At 40.1% G+C, this 22,875-nt stretch overlaps 1 protein-coding gene across 36 annotated transcripts in view; it reads right to left on the reverse strand.

Annotated features, from left to right (window-relative positions):
* Nucleotides 1-22,875, reverse strand: part of epb41l2 (erythrocyte membrane protein band 4.1 like 2) — a 46,654-nt gene that overhangs the window by 5,649 nt on the left and 18,130 nt on the right. For 3 of the 36 annotated variants that reach the window (XM_020714536.3, XM_020714532.3, XM_020714534.3), the window contains exons 5-19: nt 22,441-22,545; nt 22,108-22,150; nt 19,566-19,641; nt 18,398-18,494; nt 18,136-18,260; nt 17,409-17,496; nt 12,180-12,332; nt 11,992-12,089; nt 10,963-11,135; nt 10,160-10,245; nt 4,992-5,051; nt 3,066-3,233; nt 2,128-2,307; nt 1,403-1,471; nt 469-1,101 (exon numbers count right to left, since the gene is read on the reverse strand). In XM_020714536.3, coding sequence (XP_020570195.1) covers nt 469-1,101; nt 1,403-1,471; nt 2,128-2,307; nt 3,066-3,233; nt 4,992-5,051; nt 10,160-10,245; nt 10,963-11,135; nt 11,992-12,089; nt 12,180-12,332; nt 17,409-17,496; nt 18,136-18,260; nt 18,398-18,494; nt 19,566-19,641; nt 22,108-22,150; nt 22,441-22,545 — 2,154 coding nt within the window. Of the gene's footprint in view, nt 1-236; nt 1,102-1,402; nt 1,472-2,127; nt 2,308-3,065; nt 3,234-4,991; nt 5,052-5,921; nt 8,350-10,159; nt 10,246-10,962; nt 11,136-11,991; nt 12,090-12,179; nt 12,333-17,408; nt 17,497-18,135; nt 18,261-18,397; nt 18,495-19,565; nt 19,642-22,107; nt 22,151-22,440; nt 22,546-22,875 lie in introns of those variants that run through there. The other 33 variants (XM_078942859.1, XM_011491894.4, XM_078942857.1 and 30 more) reach the window with 22 other exon arrangements.

Raw genomic sequence — 22,875 nt, forward strand, 5'->3', positions numbered from 1 at the left:
AAAAAAAAATAAAAAAAACAAAAAACGAAGAAAAAAACTATCTTGCAAAGCAGAAGACGCATCATGCATTTCCAACTTAGGCCCCATTAACTTCACAACACACAGACACCATGTGAAGGAGAAAGCAGCAACACACCACCTCACAGGAAATAACCTTGATGTGTGATGATGGTTGACAAACAAGCGATGTTTGGATGAAGATTTGACACTAAAGGATTTTACAGACACCAACACACCTGTGATCAAATACTTTTTCTGTACTTCTAGAGGAGCTCCGTGTTTGTTTTTTTATCAGGTTGTCTCTGGATAACCATGAGTGTGAGAATGTACATGGGGCTTAAATGTGTACACAAGCAGGAAGGGAAATGGCGTCGTGGAAAGCAGCAGGGAAAAGGCGGGAGATTCTACAGCTCAGAGGAAGGACCAGACCCCAGGAAAGCTCTGCAGTCCACCCAGAGGAGACTTTACCTCAGAGCAACAAATACCATGCGGCCGGGGTTCTGCGTCAACCGCCGAGGCCTCGCCGTTCACTTTAGGTTCCTCCTGCTCCTCCTCCTCTACTTCAGGTGGGACAAAACTCTTTGGAGTTTCATCAGGTGTCAACATTGGATCATCTGTGCTTTCCTCCGTTTCTGGATCGTCTTGTTTTTCCTCCACTTCGTCCTTCATTCCCTCCTCCGTTTCCTTCCTGGGCTCCTCCTCTTCTTGAGGGGTTTCCTCTGCGGGCTGGCTGATCTCAGCTGGAAGGGAAGGTGCAGGTGCAGCCAGAACTTCCGGCTCCACCTTTTCCACCTCTTCCTCCAGCTTGTCCTCCTCTTCCTTCTCCTCAGGTATTTGTGTGTTAGAGATAGATGTGGTAACATTTGGGTGGTACTCTGCCTCTTCCTCACTCTCGCTCTCGGATGAAACGCTCTCCTGCCTTGTCTGGTTTTCTTCTTCCACTACAACCACTTCTTCATCAGATCTCACTTTCTGCTCGCTGCTTTCCTGCTCCGCAGGCGGGCCAACAGGAGAGTTGCTCGTAACTGTCACATTGCCAGCTTTGGTTGCTTTGGAAACCTCCTGGATGACAACAGTTTCCTCGATTTCAACTTCTGTTGTCTACACACACACACAGGCATGCATACACAATGAGCAGACATGGTAGGAAACCACACATACACATACACAACAAACACATGGGATAAAAAAACAAAAAGAAAACAAGCAGAACATGATCATTGAACAAAAACTGTAACCAGATTAAAAATACAAAAGCAACATTGGAACATAGTTTTAACAAAATGACGTGTAGAAATGGAGCAAAGTAGGAAGACAAAACATCAAGCTGACAGAAACAAAGACATGAAGGAAGTGATGGGTTATGGAGGGCGGATGAGCTATTAAAGGGTGTTAACACCACCTTTGCAGGCTCTTTGGTATCAGAGATGGCGTTATCGGCTGAAGCAGTTTCCATTTGCGGCACGCTGACCTGCATGGCGGAGAGGTAACCGTGGCGTTAACAGTCACACACCAACAGAAACACAATCAGTATTAGTATTGGCCCCTGCCTGCTGGAGTGTTTTTCATGCACCGTCAAGTCAATTTCCACACAGTTAGAGGTCACTGCAGCAGGCAAAGAGGTAAAAGATGAGAGGAGGCTGCAGGAAACAACAGACGGATTGATGAGAATATCCCATCAATAAAAGAAAAAGCTCATCTTCACCCACACAAAAGGCAAAAGAAAAGACGGCGTTGAAGTCAGCAGAGCCTTTTAGAGACATCATTAAAAGCTCCATTGTAATGGCACAGAATGAGCGCATTACATGGCTCCCCATTTCTTTTGGAGGGAAGCACTGCTGCCGTTCTTTCACACAGAATGCAGCGATTAAAAATGATCCGGCAAACCTCATGCCACCTGTTAGTACATGAACTGCATAACAAGTTACTTAGGATGCAAAAACTGAATAATAATTTAACACCTCTCATGCATCATTTGCAGCAGGCATTATGGGAAACATCTGGCAAGTCACTTCACTTTTAAGCTTATGGACTAAGAGCAGAAAAAACCACAACGTTTTACCATGAAGAAAGGGTTTGGAATTACAAGCAAACGGACTCCTAAATGTTCAGCAGCAGCTGAAGCACCTCAGTGGAAGAGAGTGTGGGAGGTATGGAAAGAAGAAGCTCTAGTGGCTCAGGAGTAGCAGCAGAGCTTGTGGTTACAGCAGCATCTAGTGTCAGGTCAGGGATACTGCAGGAAGCTTCAGAAGCTGAAAGGCCAGCGTGTCTGCTGAGAAGCACAGAAGCTATCTCCTCTTCCAGACTCTACAGCGTCGCACACACAGATGCACGGGGTAAAAACGGAACAAAAGCGAGGAAAGGAAAACAAAGGAGAAGAGCGGTTACTCTTTGCAGGTAAACACAGGAACAACACGGCTAACACTGTGGAAATCAGACCCGCGGTGTGAGCGTTATCAGGAGAGACGAGTGCAAAACAGACACATTCAACCACAGAGTTTCCTCCACTGATAAAGTTCTCTTACACTGAGAATTTAGGTTTTCTCTCCAGAAACTAAACAGAAGCTTTCAAAGATCACAAATCATTTATACTAAACTTATGATCTAAATTTTGAGGGGAAAAAGTCTCTATTTGTGGTTTTGGTAATTAAATTGGACTTTTTTTTGCAATAAACTGGATTGCTGCTTGATTTTGATTCAAGCAGAAATAACTTAATAAGTTGATTGTAAAGATTATATCTTGATTTAACCTTAAAATGGTTCAGATAAAACATTAACACATGCAGATCAGAACACAGACTTTTATATTTTACTTTCAATAGTTTGGTACTTAAAGCTTGAAAAGAGCCTCCATTACATCAAATAAAGAAAAAAGAAAGCATTAAACCTTAAAAGAAAAAAGCTTTAAAATAATCAAATGCAGAGGAGTCCGATTTTCCCTGTAAAGAAAATCGTTTAATTGATTATCGTTTCAGCATGAAACATACATTCTCTTCATTCCATTGGCGTGGACAAAACACCAGCTATTGTGTCTTGTGGACTGAAAAACATCCAGGCAGACGTACCACTTGTTGCTGCTGAATGCGTATCGTTGAAGCAGGAGAGGAGGTGAGACGTTTCTCCCACTGGCTGGGCTGGGGAGGAGAGGGGGGTGGCGCCTCCATAAAGGAGCGTTTGAGCTGGCTAATGCTAGCTTGGTGTTTCAGAACCTCTTCTTGGGTCTTATCATGGTCCTAATTGGGGAGGTGGGGAAGAATGGGGATTGGGTAAAGGAGCAAGCAGAATGAGAGGGGTTGGAAAAGTATGATGTGGTGAGGAAGACGGGAGGGACAGAAGAGAAGGAAGAATTAAGGAAAGGACAGACGCAAAGAAATGGCAAAAATGTTACAGGTTTAATAAAGAAAACACAACCAAGGAGAACGTATAAAAAAACGGAGGCAAATAGAAATGATGGAAAATGAAACAAAAAACAACAGAAAAATGAAATGGAACAGGGAGAGGAAGGAGGCACGACAAAAGGAGAGAAGGATGAGGAGGAAGGGCATTCTTCAAATAAACATTCGCCTGTCAATCTGGAGGGAAACAGGATGGAGACTGTGCTTCACAAAAGCCCTTTTTTTCAAGCTGAAAGAAAAGCTGCATTCATTTGGCATTTCTTGTGATTTCAATTCTGTGCTGCTGGGAGCCATAAATGTGTAGCAAAAGGCTTCAGTGAAACAGCGCCCTCCATCTTGTTCAGGATTTTCCACTTGAATGAGGTCAGAAACTGCAGGCAGACTGCACAACATGGAGCCGATTGTCATGTTTTGTTCTGTATTCACATCCCATCAACTCTAGTATTGTTCTTCTTCTTTTTAGCTGTAGACATATTCCTGTCAGGGCTTTTATTGTTTTTTTTTTATTATGCTTGTTGTTCTTTATTTATTAGATATGCATTGGTCCAAAAGGTAAACAGGTTGATTTAAAGGTATATTTAATCCATTAAATACTTTTCAGTAGTAAAGTAAACCAGCTTCATGCGAACAAGGCCCCCCCCCCCATCGGCTCCACATTGCACACCCAGGTGTTTTAGTATGTTATACAATCAAACCACACCTCTTGGAAAAGTGACAGACAATCACCAAAAAAAAAAAGTCAAACGCAGCTCCTTGTGTGGGTTAGGCAGGCTGAGTTAGTCACGTTAGATACCTCCTCCTGGCAATAATCAGTGTGACCCCCCCCCTTCCAAACAAAAATATCAGCATTCATAATGCACAGAGCATGCACTTACCAACACTAACTTTCATTTTCACAAAGCAGCCATTGAGAACATACCTAAACCTGACAGTTTTCAAGCTTTTCTCTGGTAAATGTGTCCAGTTGAGGTTGAAATTTGGCTTTCAAAAACCAACTTCAGCCTTAGTATCATCTTGCAAAGGAGTTACCACTCTTGACTCCCTACTCTTTATTTATTTGAGCGGTTCAACTCTGTTTACTGAATAATGCTAATTCCAATCATAAAATACAGATTGAGGTTATGCAAAAGGGCTCTAGTGTTGTACTGGTTCATATAAACACAAGTTTAATCACTTCATGATTAGGGCGCATTTATTCTCCCATCTACTCTCCACCTTTTTTGTGCTCTTGCTGTCTGCAGTTCTGCAAAAAGGGGATAAGGGGCAGACGGAGAGGTTAAAAGCTTTATGGATCTACCGTAGTCATTTACAGAACTATCTAATTTAAAGGCCATTGGATCCATTTGAATTTGCATTAGTCGAATGTATTCAAACAAGAACAGCTGCTTTTTGAAAATCAAGCAAATGAACACAACATTAAAAAATAAAAGTCATCAATAAGCATAAAAACAGAAGAATAAACAGAATCATGCACGCAGAGCCTGAGAGTGCGAGAGGGCAGCAATCTGTACAGTACAGTACAGAGGAGCTGGTAGTTCTGATGGCATCAGAGTAAGAAACGTTTAATTTCAACCATCAGACGGCGCCAGTACAAACCTCCAACATTAAATTACTGTGCCTCACATAAATATTGTCCCCATGCACTCTCATTTGGCTCTGGAAGGCAGACATAAATAAAGAAAAATTAGGAAATTAAAACCATAACAAATGCAAAAAATAACCTAAAGAAATGAAAAATAAATCCTTATAAAGATTTGTGAATCAACATGTCCCCAACCAATCAGGATAGGGAGATGGGTACGAGCACAAACTGCACTTTGGGTAATGATCACTCCGAAATGAAATGTTTATGGTGTTTGTACCCATGTCAACACATGCACACACTTTTAAGGATTCAATGCACCACAACAGGCATGCACATCAACCCAAATACACTTTCAGGAAACATGAGCATGAATTAACTGACAGGAGCTGAAAATGTAGAAATTAAAAAGTTAAAAACCTATAAATTAATGTAAAATCTGGATGAACTTGCCCTTAAGAGAACAACTGTTATTATCAGCACGCCAATACAAATGAAAGTATTCCTCAGTTTGTTCATTTGAATACATGTGATTTTTTATGGATAATCATTCCAAATGAGCTTGATGTGATCGTATTAGGGCAGCTTCAACCATCAAACCAACCAACACAAGCAATGAAAAGGATTGACAGACCAGTAGACGCTTAGCTGAGGAATAAGTGTATGAACCTGAGAGAGTGCTTAAGTTGGAAAAGGATTTCCACATCTTTTTCTATGCAAGAAGATCCTCGAGGAGAGACTAAACTACTGTTCTACTCAGATTAAAACCCACACAGGAGGTGAAACACGTGAATCCTTGGCAAAATTCCCACTTAGTACAAACAAGAAGATGCTGAAACCATGAAACTATTTACTGCAAACCTTAACAACTCAGCTACAATTCTCCAACATTGAAGTTAACTTCAATCTGTAAAGCATGCTGGGTAAGGACAGGCCCCACAAACCTGGGAGGGCATGGCTTCCACTTTAACGGGGCTCAAGTCCGCCTCTTTGACCTTGAAAGTGGTAGTCAGGGTGATGGGAGTCAGAATAAAAGGATGGAGGAATGAAGAAAAAGAACAATGGCATGGATAACGGGAAGGTTCCTCTCCAGTAACTTCAGTGTTGGGAAGCCTCATTAATCTTGTTGCCTTTGGCCAATTAAGTTAAGATAGTGGAGAACCAGCTCCTATAATGACGTTTTTTCAGCCGTGGACAAATATTTCTGATTTAAAAAAAATTTCTTTTCATGAACAGCTCAGATGAAATAAAAAAAACCGCACTATTAAAAATGACAAGAAATCTAAAGCTCAGTCAGGATTGGGGGTATAGATACAATATTTCTATAAGATTAGATTTTCTCAGGTATGAACTTAACTTGGTAGGAGCTTAATATATGATTTTATCCCTGATATTTATGAATAAATATGTTCAAATGCAATATCATTAAACTACCATGTATTTGATGGGGTTGCAATAGTTGAAACCAGATGTTTCCACTCAGTTTAGAAGAACGCCGCGAGTAGTAAGTAATAATAAAATACATGTATTTTGGCAGAAGTGCTTCATTTAGCATGATTGTTGTTGCTAGAACTAATTAAACCACTCACAATATTCTCTTATTTTAGCTAATTGCTCCCGACAGAGCTGGAACTGGTGCAGCAAGTTTGCACAAACGTCTGCTTTCCAATTTTCCAAAAGGACTGAGTCAGTCAAGATTCACTTCCACATCTTAATAGCAACTTGGCAGCTAATTTAATTAAATTTTGCATGTTTATCTATAAACATATAATCTTTACCTATAAACTTTACCTATTTGCAGCTATTTTTTAGGCTTTCCACCTGTGTTTAAGAATGTACTTTTCTGTACATCAATCTCTGGTGTTAACCGGGATTTCTTTATGAGAAGCTTAACCTGTGTGGCACAACTTTGCATGAAGAGAAGATGTGAAAGTCAGGTAAAAAGGAATTAGCATGTCTATAAATGACTTATTAAACCCAATGTAGTGCGCTAATATACAGCGCAAACATAAAAGATGCCTTCTAAAAGCAGCGTGAGATGCTCAACTAATAATACGAAATGTTCCATTTTAAATATATCTTACAAATGTTAACAATAAAGCGTTATTCTAACTTCATATTACTTATTTTCTTCTAAATATCAATCTTCTTTATTCTAACGCTAACACAGAAGAAAGGATATACAAATATGTCACAGGTGACAAAATTAATTACGATAAAGAAATTGAACGATTAAATTGAACGAGTGTGGATTTATGCTGCGGGGTCGCACATCTCCTGCATCCAGGTTGCATCTGCGTGGTGCCTGATGTGAGGAGGGGTCAAAGGTGAGGCTCCATGCTTGTCAGACTGGCCATCAGCCGTCACCGGCAGCATTCCTTTTCTTTTACTGGACATGGCGTTCTCGAAATAACACAGAGTCAGACCGAGGGGCGTGGCTAAAATCAGGGCTAAGACCAGAGACTGGCTTGCTGTCAGCATCACGGCGAGGAGGAAGAGCACTAGGAGGCAGGGGAGGAAGAGAGGGGAGGGGTTGAGGAGAAAGCGTTGCAGAGATGCGGTGAGGTTAGAACAGGAAAAGGCGGTCAGAGAATGAAGAGAGGCACGAGATGTAGCGGAGAGAGAAGAGATGGAAGCGAAGGAGGAGATGGCTGAGGGGGCTGATGAAACTGGGGGCAAACCCAGTTGTGTCAAGTGTGAAGGAAGAGCAGCAAAGAATTTAGTGAGTGCCGGAGTGAAATATTTGGTCAGAAAACCAACAAAATTGCTCCACTTAGAAGCAAAACCCCTAAAAAGTTGGCGTATTTTAGAAGTACCCATGTTTAGAAACGTACATTTGGTCCCTGACATTTTAGCTAGTGTTGCAGCTGGTGGCCACAGCTGCTGCCACAAAGCAGGAGACAGAATGATCAGTTTCTTGGTTAATCCTGAACGGAGCTTTGTGGGCAAACACCTGCTTCCGTTCCTTCCCAAAACACTGAGAAAAGACAAGATAAAAGAGGCACATTTAACCACTCCCTTCAGATAGGGCCACCCCTGCCAATTTGCAGCTGCTTTTCTGGTTTCAACTTTGCAGGCCTCCTCAAATTTCAGGAGCTCTGAAGCGCATGTGTTAGAAGAGGTGGCTGGGTGGGGGGATGAAGGACTCTGAGCGAGGTGTCCAAGATCAGCCGGCTGCTGATCTGAGAAAAAGGAGAGGGTGTTGGAGGGAAGGGCCCACAGCACGTGAGGCGTTTCCGCGCCGCCAATACCATCGTCATCTTCAGAGATGTCTGAAAGCCCGCGGTCAAACTCGGAGATGGAGTCGAGGGAGGGGGGGATAGATGAAAGTGATGATGAGGAGGAGAAGGAGAGAGGGAACATGAAAATAGACTGGTGGGTGAGAAGTGAAGGTGAAAAGAAAGACAGAAGATTATAGGAGAAATAAAAATAAAAAAGGAAGAATTAAAAAAAAAGAGGGGCAGAAATACAAGCCGAGCACACAGAGAATTGAGCCATGAGAAATCAAGTGTAGCCAATGCCATGTGCCATTATTCATGCCATGAGATGACAAAACAAAAGGTGACAACACCATGCAGGAGGAATGTGCGGATAGCAAATCAAAAGGAGTGTGTGTGAAGGAAAAAAGAGAGAGGGAAAAAGACAAAAAGATTAGTCAGTGCACAAACACTACAATTTAGCTGAAAAGTGAGCATAGCAGGGTTCAGCCTAGTGCAGAGTACAGTGGGAACAGCTGTTTGCAGTAAAAGTGTCAACAGGGGATCACCAGTGACAGACGACCCAAAAGTGCTGGAAAATGATGAGGGAAAGGTGGAGGCCAGGAAAAGACAGTGGGGCAGGAATCATGCGATAAAGAATACTCAGAGCTTACTCCTATGCCCTGGATGAACTCAAAGTAGTGGTTAATGGAGCATAATATCTAGGTTATCGAGCCCAGAGGATAAAGCTAAATTCATTGGTAAGAATTAAAAAAAACAAAAATAGTTGGCCTTGCCATACTCCCTACCGTCGCTCCCACCTTTTATTCTTCTATTCTAGCGGAACACGCCGTGACCTCAGTGACTGATCTTAAAATGTTGTTGCCAACATTTTGAATAAATAAATGAACTGTATTTCCGTAGCACTTTAAACCATCACCAAAGTGCTTTGGAATGCCAGAAACAAATTAAATAATCCTACAAATTCTAGTTTAAAAAAAAAGAAAAACTGCTCAAATTAGCCTGGAAAGAATACAATACACAAGATGCAGTAAAATAAAATACAATAAATGAAATATAATGCCCCAAACTAGTAGGTTTTTCAAGCTTTTCTGGAAAAAAAGAAGAAAAAATTCTTTACTGAGGATTAAAAAAAAATCAAAGTACATAGAAACCAAATAAGTATTGGTTTCAACTCAATTTTTAAATGTTTGATTATAAACTTCCAACAAGTCAAGTAAAGCTCTATTTTTCCTTTTAAAGCAATTTGTTCAGTCTCCAAACAGATGAGCCATCTGTCCTGGGTTAGCCATCCAACTTCTCCACTCCTCAACTGCTGCACAAACCTTTTTTTAATGATTAAAGCACTTAAAACAGTTAAAACACTTAACATATTACAGCATTTTATATTTTTTAGCAACTTCTATTCGATTTGTGTTAAGAGCGTACTGCATTTGATCTACTGAATATGAAAAATAACAATCACAATGTGCCAAATGTGACAGAAAAAGCTGAATTGACTTTGGTCAAACTTTGTATCTACTGTGTTTTTTAACATGTGATTACTTACATCCTACTATGTTGCGACCAAAAACCCATGTTTTAGGCAGAAAACCTGTGTAGAACCAGTCAGCTGTTAAATCTGTGTAATATCTGGTTGAGGATTTTGCTGCTGTTTACACATTTATACGCTTTTTATATTTAAACGTTTACTTATGTGCTACATTTTGAAGAGCTGGATAAAGTTAAAAACTGGACATTATTCACAGCAAGCTTTACATTTATCAGTGTACAAAACTAGAAATAATACAGAACCTCATTTCTCTTTACACATGAGGATTGTTGATTTAACACAGTAACTGCTGTTATTATGTAATATCACGGTTTTGTTGAAACACATTGCTAAAACAGAGACTTTTCTTTATTACTTTGGTTTAGACATTATTTTCTAGTATGGTCTAATTAATATAAGAAGCTATACACACCTTTGAGTCAGACTGAAGCTCCAGGTTGGGGTCATGTCCGTTCTCGGTCGTATCCCTGCCAGCCTCAGTGATGCTGATTACTGGTGCTAAGGAATGAGAAGGTTACGGTGCAGTCAGAGGTTTGTTTAACAGTCAACTTTCAAGTCAGATCTCACAGTGAGACCTTCTGTAAAAAGTTACTGTGAGCTCTAGACTGTAAAGGATTTAACATGAATGTGGGAGTTTCACCTAAAACGTTCCAGTCTAATATTTGATCTTTGATTAAAATACTCAGCTTTATAAACTTGTTTAAAAAAATTAGAGTTTTGTGCCTGCAGTAGACAAATCTGTCCAGCAGGGGTCACTACCAGATGGTGGAAAAGTGTGTCACATCTGAAACTGGGGTAGGCAACAACAAAAAGTGTGATTAATAAACCAAAATGCAAACAAATAAGCAAAAAAAACAAACCTTAACTATATTACCTCTATGGGTTGCTTTTTTGCCAAACAGTGTCTAATGTAAATTAAAACTCACATTTCTACAGAGAAAACACTACAGACATCAAGCAAATCTTTGTTTTGGATACACAAACTCTTGTTTCTTTTTCCCTCTGTTAACAGCATGACAGAAAACATATGTTGTAGCCATTTCCTGTATCTGGTCAAACACAGAGTTTTAGATCTGTCCAGAAACTGATCCTGACATAAAACCCTGTGAAATCTCGGACACACAAACTGTCTCCCAATCTTTTTCGTTCAGCTCGTTTACTGTAACACAAGCGTAAAAGCTTCCTGTTTCGTTCCATGTTACACGCTTGGATTACCTCCATCCAAACTGCGGCTGATGCGTTTCGATGATGTACGTTCAAAATTGGGAGCAGGTCGGTCTATGAGAGAGCTGGCCATGCGGGTCTGGGCCTGAGTGCGCCCGCTGTAGCGGAACTTGGAACCCAGAGTCAGGAAGCGGGCCTTAGTTGGAGGTTCTGGTGCATTTAACCTAAACACAGAGAATCCACAGCTTCACTATCATTGTCTGTAAAATTCTATTTTAAAACTAACTTCTATTGTGCAAGTAAAAAATGAAAAAAGTGTTTCTATAGGAGTCTTCCTTGAACAAGACATTAAAGATTTACATTCCAGTCATACATATATGTCCAGGTGTGCTAAAACAAAGCAAGTGAATACACCAGTAAGTTTTATCATTTGCCTCAAGCAACAGACATTTAGCTAAAAGCAATGGAGCAAGTTACCCTGTTCAAAGACCCACTACGATAAAAATTGAGTTTTTAACATGTTCTTGTGGTACTGATGATGAAAAGGAAATTTCTCCATCGTGGGACTAATAAAGGAATATCTTATGAAGGACATACATTTAGAAAATGTAAATTGAATTTTAGGGTATTTTTTTTAAATTGTTGTGAATCAGGAGTAGAAAAAAAAAAAGCAGTTTGAACAAAGTTCACATTTCGCTGGGCAGGCCATAAGCTTCCCGCTCCGCTTCATCCTGATGCATCCAACTTGTAGACAAATGGATCCACGAATGTCTTTGTTTTCCTCGTCTGAGCTGGAATCTGGATCTAAACTGTACGGCTGGATAGCTCCAATATTGTTCAGCATTTTTGTTGTACAGCTAATGCAAGGTTGGGGTTGTGAGGGGCTGTAGAAACTATGTCCAAGAAAACAACAAAGATTTTTTCATTTTGGCTAAAAACGCCATTATCATAATTAAAAGACCACTGGGAACAATTTTACTGTGGATCTTTAAGCGATTTCTGCATCTTAAACTTTATACTGTATTAGTTCCACTTCCATCTTAGTGTGCTTCACAATAAAATGCTTGGTTTTTTTTCTACCTGAAGAAGCTGTGATTCTCCACGCAGACTTTCCACAATCTTTTGGCAGAGCGATGATTCTGGAGTTTGAATCCCACCGTACTTTCGAACTGCTCCGTCTGAAAGGCAGAGACGTTTGTTGACACCGCTTTTGACTTGGACCCTCACGTGTTACTGCTTTTTAATGAGTTAAATCAGCGTCGACAAACCTCGCCTGGTCGGATCTTGATGTAGAAGTTGTTCCTTTTGTACGAAATCTTGAGTATTTTGGGCCAGGCAAAACGATTTATGCGCAGTCGGTCTTTGTAGACCAAGAGTCCATTGGCGCACACACCCAACATGATGTCCACGCCCTCCGAATCCTGCAAAAAGAATTATAAAGGAAGAAATCTTTAAAATATGTTAAATGTTCGCATATTGCACCAATTTGTCCCTACTTAATCAGATTGCACATCAATTGATTTTTTAAAAGTAATCAGCGGAGAGTCGATTACCACAGAAAAGCTGTGTAGTTTAACTGTAACACAGTTAGCAGGAGACAAACTCACTAACAGCGCTTTCAAATCCAATGCCATCTGGAATTGTCAAGGCTGCATTGATTACGGCTGTGATTGATCAGAGGAAAAATCTGTTGGACTAATGGAAAAAGCAAAATGTAGATAATGGACAGTTTTATCGGAGCATGCACTCATCATAGCTTTGTCCTTGTGTTGCACCAGCTAACGCATTCTGCGAGTGCTTCTGCTAAGTGTCTATCTATGGACAGATTGTTATCAGCCTAAAGCTTAACATTTCGAGTAATCAGGAAGTCTTTCCATATGGACCCGTCATGAGCAGGAACATCAGCCCGCTGGAGGTGTTACAGATGATGTGATCCGATTTCAGCTCGTCTTCTGTTGTCTCTGCTTTTTGCTGAAAGTTGACTAATTAACTGCTGCAACGTTTGCTGCAGGGTTCAAAATCCTAACATCCTGCAGTGTATCTACAATTCTTTTAGGGAATATGGTAAACACTAGTCTAATGATCAGTTTAAATACTATGGGAATTTTCCGTGCTGAACTTTGAAGACTGATCTGATGGTGAAAATGTAGTTTTCGGCAAACCCTCAAAAAAGGTCTCGTTTACTGAGATCTTCCTTCTAAATGTTACTACTGGTAGTCAAAGCAGCTGCCTCAAGCCCAGTCACATGCACCCGTACGTGGGGTTGATACATATGGGCTTTTGGGTTGAACAGGGCAATGGAGGATCATAGATAGGGTTATAAAGGAAACGCAGGTGTCTTGCAGTTCTCTTGAGGCTCACGCGGCCACCTTAAGGGGACGTTGTTACGTCCCTGGGCCGTGTGGGTGTGCTCCTGCCGCCTGCCCTTTTTCTCCTCCTCCTGCTCAGGTGCAGGTGTATAGTAATCAGAATATGGAAATAAAAGATCCACTTTTAGGGCTCATCATGATGCTCTCTCACTCTGATCTTCCTGCCATGTCTAGGTCTTTTGCTGCAGCTCTGCGCCCAGTCATTAGCTTTCTCATCCACCCCCCTGCATGCACTCTTCAGTTTGGTTCTGTTGCTTTGCTTTATACTCCATCCGCAAACATACACACCTTGGCACTCATGCAATACCACACTTTCACACTTCATGTTATTTTGTTGTTTATTCTTCATGAAAATGGAACATATGATTGCCATGAGTGTGTGGTAAGCGTGTCGTCAAATAATCGCAAGGCCAATGTAAGTTGGATGCACTTTTGAAATACGAGTAATGCTGTCATACAATGCCTGTACGTCACACTGTAAGATGCAAGTACTGGCGCCTTACTGACTGCACACAAATGCATGCACACACTGGGTGTGCTGGTGATACAAAAGTGCCCGTAAGATGCCTGTAGTTGCCCACACAAACTACACTCTGATTGTTCGATTTCCTCATTTCAAACAGCCAGGCTGCACGCAAGGAGAGCTCACTTCTCACAAGAGCAGCACTCATGGGCGCCTTGCGCAGTCCACAGGATTTAGGGCAGGGCTCCCCAAACTTTTTCAAGCGAGGGCAACATGACGTTTCCATTTTCTGATCAGCGGCCGGGGTCAGTTTGAAACATAAAAAGTGTGATAGTAGCAGGGGTGCCTAAATGTAAACTGAAAGCCACCCATAACCAAATATTAATAACCCAATCTGATATATAATCTGATAAATATATAGAAACAGTATTTTATATTGTAAATGGTAAAATGGCGTATACTTATATAGCGCTTTTTCTACCTTCTTGAAGGCCCAAAGCTCTTTACAGTCACAGTCCCAGTCACCCACGCACACACACACACACTGGTGACGGCTCCACTGCCGAACACTGGCGCCAACCTCCCACCAGAGGCAAGGTGGGGTTCAGTGTCTTGCCCAAGGACACTTCGACGTGCAAGACGGGAATCGAACCTGCAGTCTTATGATAATGGGTTGACCGCCCATTCGCTGCACCACGGCCGCCCTTTAGAAAATCAATAATGACCAAATAAATCTCGGTGGGTTGTTCACAGAAATAAAGCTTCTGTTGTCCATGCACAATCTTAGCTAAATATTCAACTTCTGTTGTAAGTGCAGAATCTCTTAAATGACTCATATGAGCAGTCATTTGCAATACCAATCAGAAGTCAAGTTCAAATTCTATGACTGGGGCAAAGTGAGGTTGCAGTGGCAACATTTTTAGCTCGACTCACATTTAAATTCAAATAAGATTAGATTAGATAAGATAACTTCATTTATCCTACAATGGGGAAATCTTTATGGGAAAGCTTTATTGACGTGGGGAAACAATACCAGGGATTCCGTTTTCCATGCTTCCATGAGTCTGGATCATGTGGCCAGCCCGCGGGCCGTAGTTTGGGGAGCCCTGATTTAGGGGAATAAAAAGATGAAAACTCTGTACAACACGTCTGCGTCTCATCTTACTTGCCTTTGGGTGTGTTATAAGTGTCTGCTGCCAGCTCAGTGGCCTTGCGATAGGGTGTCCACCCTGGGACTAGTAGGTTGTGAGTTCAAATCCAGTGCTTCCCTGCTTGATACTCCACATTAAAAGGAGTTGGATTTGAGGGTTAAACCACCAAGAAATTCCTGAGCGTGGCTGTGTCTGCAGCTCCCCGCTCCCCCAGGGCATGGGTCAAATGCGAAAAACAAATTTTGCACACCTAGGTGCGTGACAGCTAATGGGACTTTGACTTCAACTTTTAAGACTCGTTACTGCAGCATGTCGTAGACAAAAATGTGCATAACCAAGTTTGCTCTACAGGCTCACCAAGCAGTCTGTCAACAATCTTGAGATTTTGTGTGGGCCACCTGCGTTCCCCATACAGATTTGCCCATTTTTCCCCTGCAGATAGCCAGTGTCCACTAAAAGGTTTACGCTTTTGAATTGCTGTGATGCAATTTAGCAGTTCTGCTTCTGTACATGATTAAAGTTGGTGTGCTTTTAAATTCATTACAAAGAAAAAATGTCATTTGCTCACATCGCCATCATGTTTCATGCATTTAAGTGCCTTGTACTCTGATATTTAGCTGCATGGGCTTTTTAGTGGCATCACAATTTTACTTGTATGGACATTTTAGGGGGCACTAACTGCAAATGTCCAAACACAATCATGATACAACTGAGACAAACATCAGCAAGGTTCATTTTGATTATACCATGGTCCGGGTGAATACTCGATTCTGATTGGCTGCTGGGTGTGCATTAAAAACTGATAACCGCACAGTGAAAAAAGAAGTTCCGGTCAGCTAGCTTAAATGTTTCGTATCACTGCGCCGGCTTCTTTAAAACAACCTTTTGCTTCATCATTTGGACAAAAACAAGCGGTAAGAGGTGAACTTTCTATCTAAACTGATGCTTTATTAACCCATCGGAAATATCAGCATATATATATCGCCGAATCTTGACTGCAGCGGTGGTGCGGCGCAACGCAGACTATTTGTTATGTGATGTAACAAATTTTACTTTTTGTGAGAAAAGCGATCCAAATCAGAAAAAACAAGAATTAAGGACTAAAAACTGGTTAATATGTATTGCTTTTGTAAGTGACCATGTTATAAGTGGGTTAATGGCCTTCGAAGTGTGCATTATTACTTTTTAACGCACTTCGTGGAAGCAACGGTTCAGACTTCCATGGTGTGCGTTAAAAAGTAATAATGCACACTTCGTCGGCCATTAACCCTTACTTAAATCACATTGTGTAAACATTTCATTTGTAATGCATCAAAATGTAGCAAAACTGTTTGTGTGATTCAGATAATGCTGCATGTTTTTAGCCTGACATTTGTTTCAACATAGAATTTAAAAAAAAAAATCCGATTCCGGCTGCCGCTGCTGCTGCGGTGGAGGTCTTGGGGTGGGGATGGCTGGGCACTCTCCCTCCTTCTTTTCACGTTCCACCATCCATTTTAGAAGAACATAAACACTCACCTGAGCACTGGTGTTAGCTCACCTTTGCACTAACAGTTTGCATGACTGAATGACTGAAATATTTCACACTAGTTGGTTTTAAGGCATAAGTATGCGTGTGAACTCTATCTGTTTTGTGTACATGTCGACAGGTGGACATTTTTGCAGCTAGCAGGTGTGTTTATAACATTTGAGTGTGTGTGTGGACAGGCTCCGCCCCTTTTTTTTCTTTTTTTTTCTTTCTACATTTGAACCTTACCATAATGATTAACAACCAGTAAACTTGTTGCTTTATGCTGCTTCATGGTCTTATCCCCCTTCCCCTCCTATTATCACCCCCTACCCCCCCTCTCTCTAACGTCCCTCTCTCTTCTTCCCCTCTTTCCTTTTCCGTCCGGTCCAACACCAAAGATTTTCAGACATGTTTGAAATTAATAAAGTTTGGCCTCAATTACAAAAGGGGTTTATTCAGACATACCTTTGGTTTGTCAGAAGATTAATAACCCCTCTTGTTAAAGTAAAATATGTCCAACACAAGAGGCCCTCAGCTCTCATCTGTCTGCCCAGCTGTTGGACAGGACAAGTTAAAAAAAAAAAAAAAAAAAAAAAAAAAAGAACTTCTCATTGCTGCGATCAATATGTCCTCCTGATATCTCTACTCTCTCCTCCGAGGGCCTGTCCCCTTCCCGGCTAACTTTAGTCCACCCCCCAAACCTTACTTTTTTAGTCATCTGTTTTGCACAGAGACACAAGAATGTACTCAAACAGAAATGGAAACATGCACACGGTCTCCTGATGACCTGCTATCCCAGTGAGAGAGTGGCCGTTCCCATGGCAACGGCCTCCCCTAAATGTTTGTACAGCTGACACACTCTGTTGAAGGGACACAAACACGCAGACACACCGGCATGCTTTCCCCACATCAAAGAAGCCCCGCTAATCCTGAGATGTCGACAACAATCGAGATGAGGGGAGATAAGAGGACGGCAGAGGAAGCAGGAGTTCATTCACTTGTACCTTAGCGCGGTGCAGGTCCACTCCATACATGGACAGCTTCTTGGCATTTTCCAAAAACTGGATGTCAGCCTGTGCTGGTGTCATTCCCCTTTGAAGAAAGAAAGGCAAGAAGTTATTCAAGCAAACAGCACCAAGCAATCAGTTTAGAGTCCAGCTGAGCTACATGGAAGGAACTTACAGGTAGACATGCACAACAATGCCGGCACCATATCAGTATCAGAAGGTGATTACATAAAAAAGAAACTATTAGATTGGCAGAAATGTAATTTTCTGTTGATGCGTTTCCCCGATTTAGTCCTTTATAATGGCCTAAGGATGTGAGTTTATGTCCTTTCACACCAAATCCCCACCTCTATTACTATTTTAGGGAGCTAAACTGTACCTCACTAATCCCATTTCAGATCATTCACTTCATCTGGTTTTACACCAACCATTCATAACTGCTACCAAGCACCAAAAGCCCAGATTGGATATATTCCAAAGTCAAATTGCTTTTATGTTTTCCAGCTTTCAATAGGATCAAACGGTTTAAACATACAGCTTGTTTTTTTGGTTTAGTTTGAGTTAAAAAGAAAAATAACAAAAAAGTTGAAATGAAATGTCATTGCAGCCAAACCTCTCTTAGAATTAAAACTACATTTGAAAATGGCAAAACCCAATATCGTGCATGCCTATTCAGACTCAACACAAGAAGGGAGTCTTAAAAGAAAATCATGTCTGTTCTGACTTGTGTGACTTGTGGAGTTCCAGAATCTTCTCTTCCATCTCTTTGCTCTGATTGGGTGCAAAAGTCTGCTGACTGATGAAATCCAGAGGGCGTGGCTGGTCAGGTTCCTGGTCCCCAAACTCTGCCTGTGAAGCATTTACTCAATATTTAGTGAACAAAATCCAACCCAGAACCCAACATGAGAAAAACAAAAAGCATCAATATACAAAATATATAAATGATTGAATGCATACAGTTCAGATCAGTAGATTTAAAGCTGTACCTGCAGCGTGTATGAGCCCAGCAGAGCATGAGTGACAAATGAACAAGGCAGACGTCCGAATGCTACGTCGTCGCGAAGCTGCAGACACAAGAGGTACCTGGAGGGAAACAGGGACCATTTCAATGGAACAATAGTGACTAAAAAGCCCCAAACACTAACACACTACTTCTGCTTTTACACAGTCTGCTGGTTCAGATGATATGTTTGCATTAGGGAATAAGTCTGCTTCGCATTTTTCTTTGTGTTTTGGATTTCTGTGCGTTTTGGATAAACATGGGCCTAATCTGCACCACGACACATCCAAACTCTGTTACATAACGTATACATTTGCATGTTTTGAAGTCATGAACTGTCCTGCGGATAAAAGGATTTGTAAACATTTTACAGTCTATGCACTGATTTATTCTTGCTGCAAAAAATGTTGACTTCGTGGAGGCGGTTCGGTTCAAAGCGCCTCATGAAGTAGGTCGATATATCGCCCAAAGACAGGAGAAAAGGTCCATATTTTGAAGCAGCACCAAAGTTACACTGATGAAGCTAAAACGTCGAATTGTGTTGAATTTGTAAAGAAAAGAAGAGACCTCTAGGCCAGATTTGGTTTAAGACTTAACCGACATGTTCTAAACATCATAAACTGCATGCTGAGTCAAGGTTTACCCACTAAAAGCAGCTTTTCTTTTAGACAATCTTTGTAAGCTTAGAAAGATGTATATTAACCAAACTTTTTTTAATAGGTACATATACAGAAAACCTCTAACTAAATATGTTTTGCATTCCTCCTAAAGATATCACAATCCACAAAAAAGTAAAATTACAAGAAAGTTGATTTCATGCAAGACAAGAAAATATAATTTAGCACCTCACTTTTCAGCAAAATAAAATAAATGTTAAAAAAAACACAAATATTGTTTATTTGTTGGCAGAAATAATAATATTTTGGCAACCTTTGGTACTATTTGCATGAAGGTAAAAGTCAACTGTGCTATCATGATGAACCTGCCCAAAATTATGGTTGCTAGGGGCTTTAATAATATATGCCAACCTGTGCTGGAAGAATAATGTGGAAAAAGCTGTAAAAATAAAGTAAAACTGCAAGGATGGCCTGTCAAAGCTGCACATTGCACCATTCTGAAAGATGTCATGTTTGAGTGCATGCGTGTGCGTTTACCTTGTAATGTCTTCAGTGAGTAGCGAGGGGTCTGGAGGGTAGAACTTGACATTGAAAGAAAACTGCCAATTGTTACCTGGAGGAAAACGATTCTCTTTAAGAATGATTTACACTGACAAAGTTAATACAAGAGGAAAAATTGATGGTTATGATGATTAAGTAGGAAAGAGTGGGGATACATTGAGAGTTGCAGAAGACTTTTTTTTTAAAAGCCACACTGATAAAAATCATGTTTTAGTTGTTTCTAACAATTCTTGCAGCATTTTCTGCTGATGGAGGACATATATAAAGAAATTAGGCTCAAAATTCCATTTCTGAGTATTTTTTTATTCAAATTGTTTTCAAATTTTTTTCTATCATCCGTTTTTTGCTCTGAGCTCTCAGCATTGGGGAAGGGAGAGGAAGGTGGGGCGTGGTTGCTCCATCCATAATGAGGTCCCGCCCAATTTCTAATGAACTACTACCCCTTTGCAGAAACTATGTCCTAGAAAACAAAACAGGCTTTCGGATTTTGGCTAAAACTGCATAATCGTAATTAAAAGAGCACTGGGGACGCTTTTAAAATAGATCAAAAGATGATCGGAGTGGGACTATAAGAAGATTAGAACACAAAAATAATGTGGTAGTGTATGGACATATTCTGGCAATGCAAAATTCAACCATGTAGTATTGTTGAAATGATCGTAAAAAAGGACAATTGCAACACAATTTCATGTCTGTTTTTTTCACACAGTCTTGTTCTGTTTCTATTCATCCAGAAGGCCACACTGTCAGAACTGAACTCGCAGAAAAATGACAACGGAACACACCATCTGGGATATTTACCGGTAGCCTGAAAAGGCTGAAGTTGCATGGCAACCATTTCTTCATCACATATCACGAGCGTAGACACCCCCCCCCCCCCCCCCCCCCCCAAAACCACACAAACAAAAAGGACATGAGCTCTGATATGCATAGTGAGGCAAATGAAGGTTGTTGTTGTTTTTTTGTTGGAATAACTGTTTTAGTGATTTTTACCGAGACTCAATTCAAACAATGGTACTGCTTCTTTTGTCATTTGTCAAAATCTTTGAAAACTTTTCTTTTTACGCGTTTTAAACAACATTGTATTTCTTTTTTGCCACTCAGTTACAACAACTCAGAGTGATGGTTCTTCTCTTTCCTTGCCTTCCTTTACATTTTCTTCATTTTCCTGATGTGACAGCTCATGCATGCAGGTTAACATCTGTTTCTAAGCATTTATGATATTTACAGCATTCCTTCTTGCCTCATTACATTCCTCACCATGTCGAAAACTGCTTTTTCGAGGGGTCAGTCCTCAATTATCTCACTATTCTAACCTTGTTATTCTGCAAGTTTTCATATAATCTAATCTAATTCTGGTCAACTCAAAAACAACTTTTACATGTTTGCCACAAAATAATGAGACAAATTAATTTCAAGACTATAAGACTAAACATGTATTTTCAAAACTTTGCTTTGTAAACTTAAAAATGTAAAAAAAACTTGTGTTTAATGTGTTTCTAACTACAGCTTTGCCCTCAAAATAACTGAAACGCTCTGGTATGGCTTTCCAATTAAAAATGTTTAATTGCCGGCTGAGTTCAGAGTGAAGATAAAACGTAATGGTTGACTGCAGACTGCATACAGAACCCTGTCAAACCTGTTATTAGTGTGGTTCTGTGTACACAAACATCTTCAGTGTGCAGACGCTCAAATAAACAAGCAGTTCTGTTTCTCTCCCTCTGTAAACATTCATAGAAAGATGCACAGGGTTATGTCTAAACAGCTAGAGCATACTGTAATATGGCCAACAAATACTAATAAAGAAACATAAATTACACTGACAAATAAGTGTAAAATCCACATTCTGTACACACCCAAACAGTACTCCCTCACATATAGCCATAAAACAGTTTTTTTGGAGTCTGAATTATAGGTTCTGGAAGGTTTTATACAGTGTTAAAGCTTGTTTGAATTATAGCGTAAACAGGAGGAGCAGGATATAAACAGCAAAGGGAAGAAAGCCCACTGCAACTGTCATGACCAAGTTGTGAGTTATTGTCTTGAAAACCTCTTAGAGGAAATTTTGTATTTAAAAAAAAAAATAACGACAATGAAAAAGTTACATCTGAATAAACCAAACAGACCATCTGTGAACAACACTCGGTCTCAGTTTTAATGTAAAAATGGGAGAAAATAAAAGAGTTTTCTCTAGTTAAGTTTTCAATAAGCGCTTGGGTGGGACAAACAAAAAGTAAAATACCTGGCTTCCTATTTATATATTTACACGGGTTCATATAATTAACAAAACCTCAGCATACTCCAAAAATACTATAATTTTTTGAAAATATTGTTTTTCAATGTTAATGTTTTTAAAAATTATTTATCATGCTTACGTTTCCTTATTAACCAGTTTACTTCCAATTTAATTAGATCAATTGGTTTAATTCTATTTTTTTTATTTGACTTTTAGATTTCCATCATTCAAAAGCAAACCCTTATATCTTTAAGGAACACCAACACACAAACAAAAACTTACTGCGGATTTGTCTTTTAATCTCCTTCATTGGATCGAGCCAACACTGAAGGTGCAAAAGACAGAGGCCAGTTAACTTATGTGATGAAATACTAAAGACATAATCAAGAAATTCATGAATAATAATGTCATATGTGAAAACAATTGAGCAAATTCTTGATATCTTTTGGCAAACTGAAAACAAATTGACCACAAGACTTTACAATAACGTATTTGTTTATAAGTGCAAAATAATTGATAGAATAACCATATAAGAGAAACATCACTTATTGAATTCTATAGGCATAAATTGATAACTTAATGTCAATTAGAGTATTTATGTCAGAGCAAACATACTTTTTCATCATGGGTGTCCTTGTATGTCAGACCAAAGTAGTCCTTCTCCAGCAGATTGAGGTGCTCACACACTTTGAAGAACAGGTACTGACCGTTGGCCCGTTTCTGTGAGAAACATAAACACTGGTGAACATTTTTTTATTTTAAAATATCAAAACTTTTCTGGGATAAATAAAATCAGCAATAAATAAAAGCAGAAAACAGAAGGTCTCCATGTCATCACTCAATTACCATAGATCGAAAAGGTTTAATTGGCGCCTATTGACCTCCTGCTAAAAAGACGTTTCTTTGGGTCGGTCTTACTGAGTTGTACTCTATTACTCAGCCCCTACGTCTCTGAGCAACAAATTCCCTCTAAAATGTTAGTTTTAGTCGTAAAATCCTCTGGATTCAGCTGCGGCCATTGTGTTTAGCATCCATCCATGCGTGCTTGGA

The sequence above is a fragment of the Oryzias latipes genome, chromosome 24, assembly GCF_053564925.1.
Source record: "Oryzias latipes strain Hd-rR chromosome 24, Olatipes_Hd-rR_3.1".
In the NCBI taxonomy this organism is placed as follows: domain Eukaryota; kingdom Metazoa; phylum Chordata; class Actinopteri; order Beloniformes; family Adrianichthyidae; genus Oryzias; species Oryzias latipes.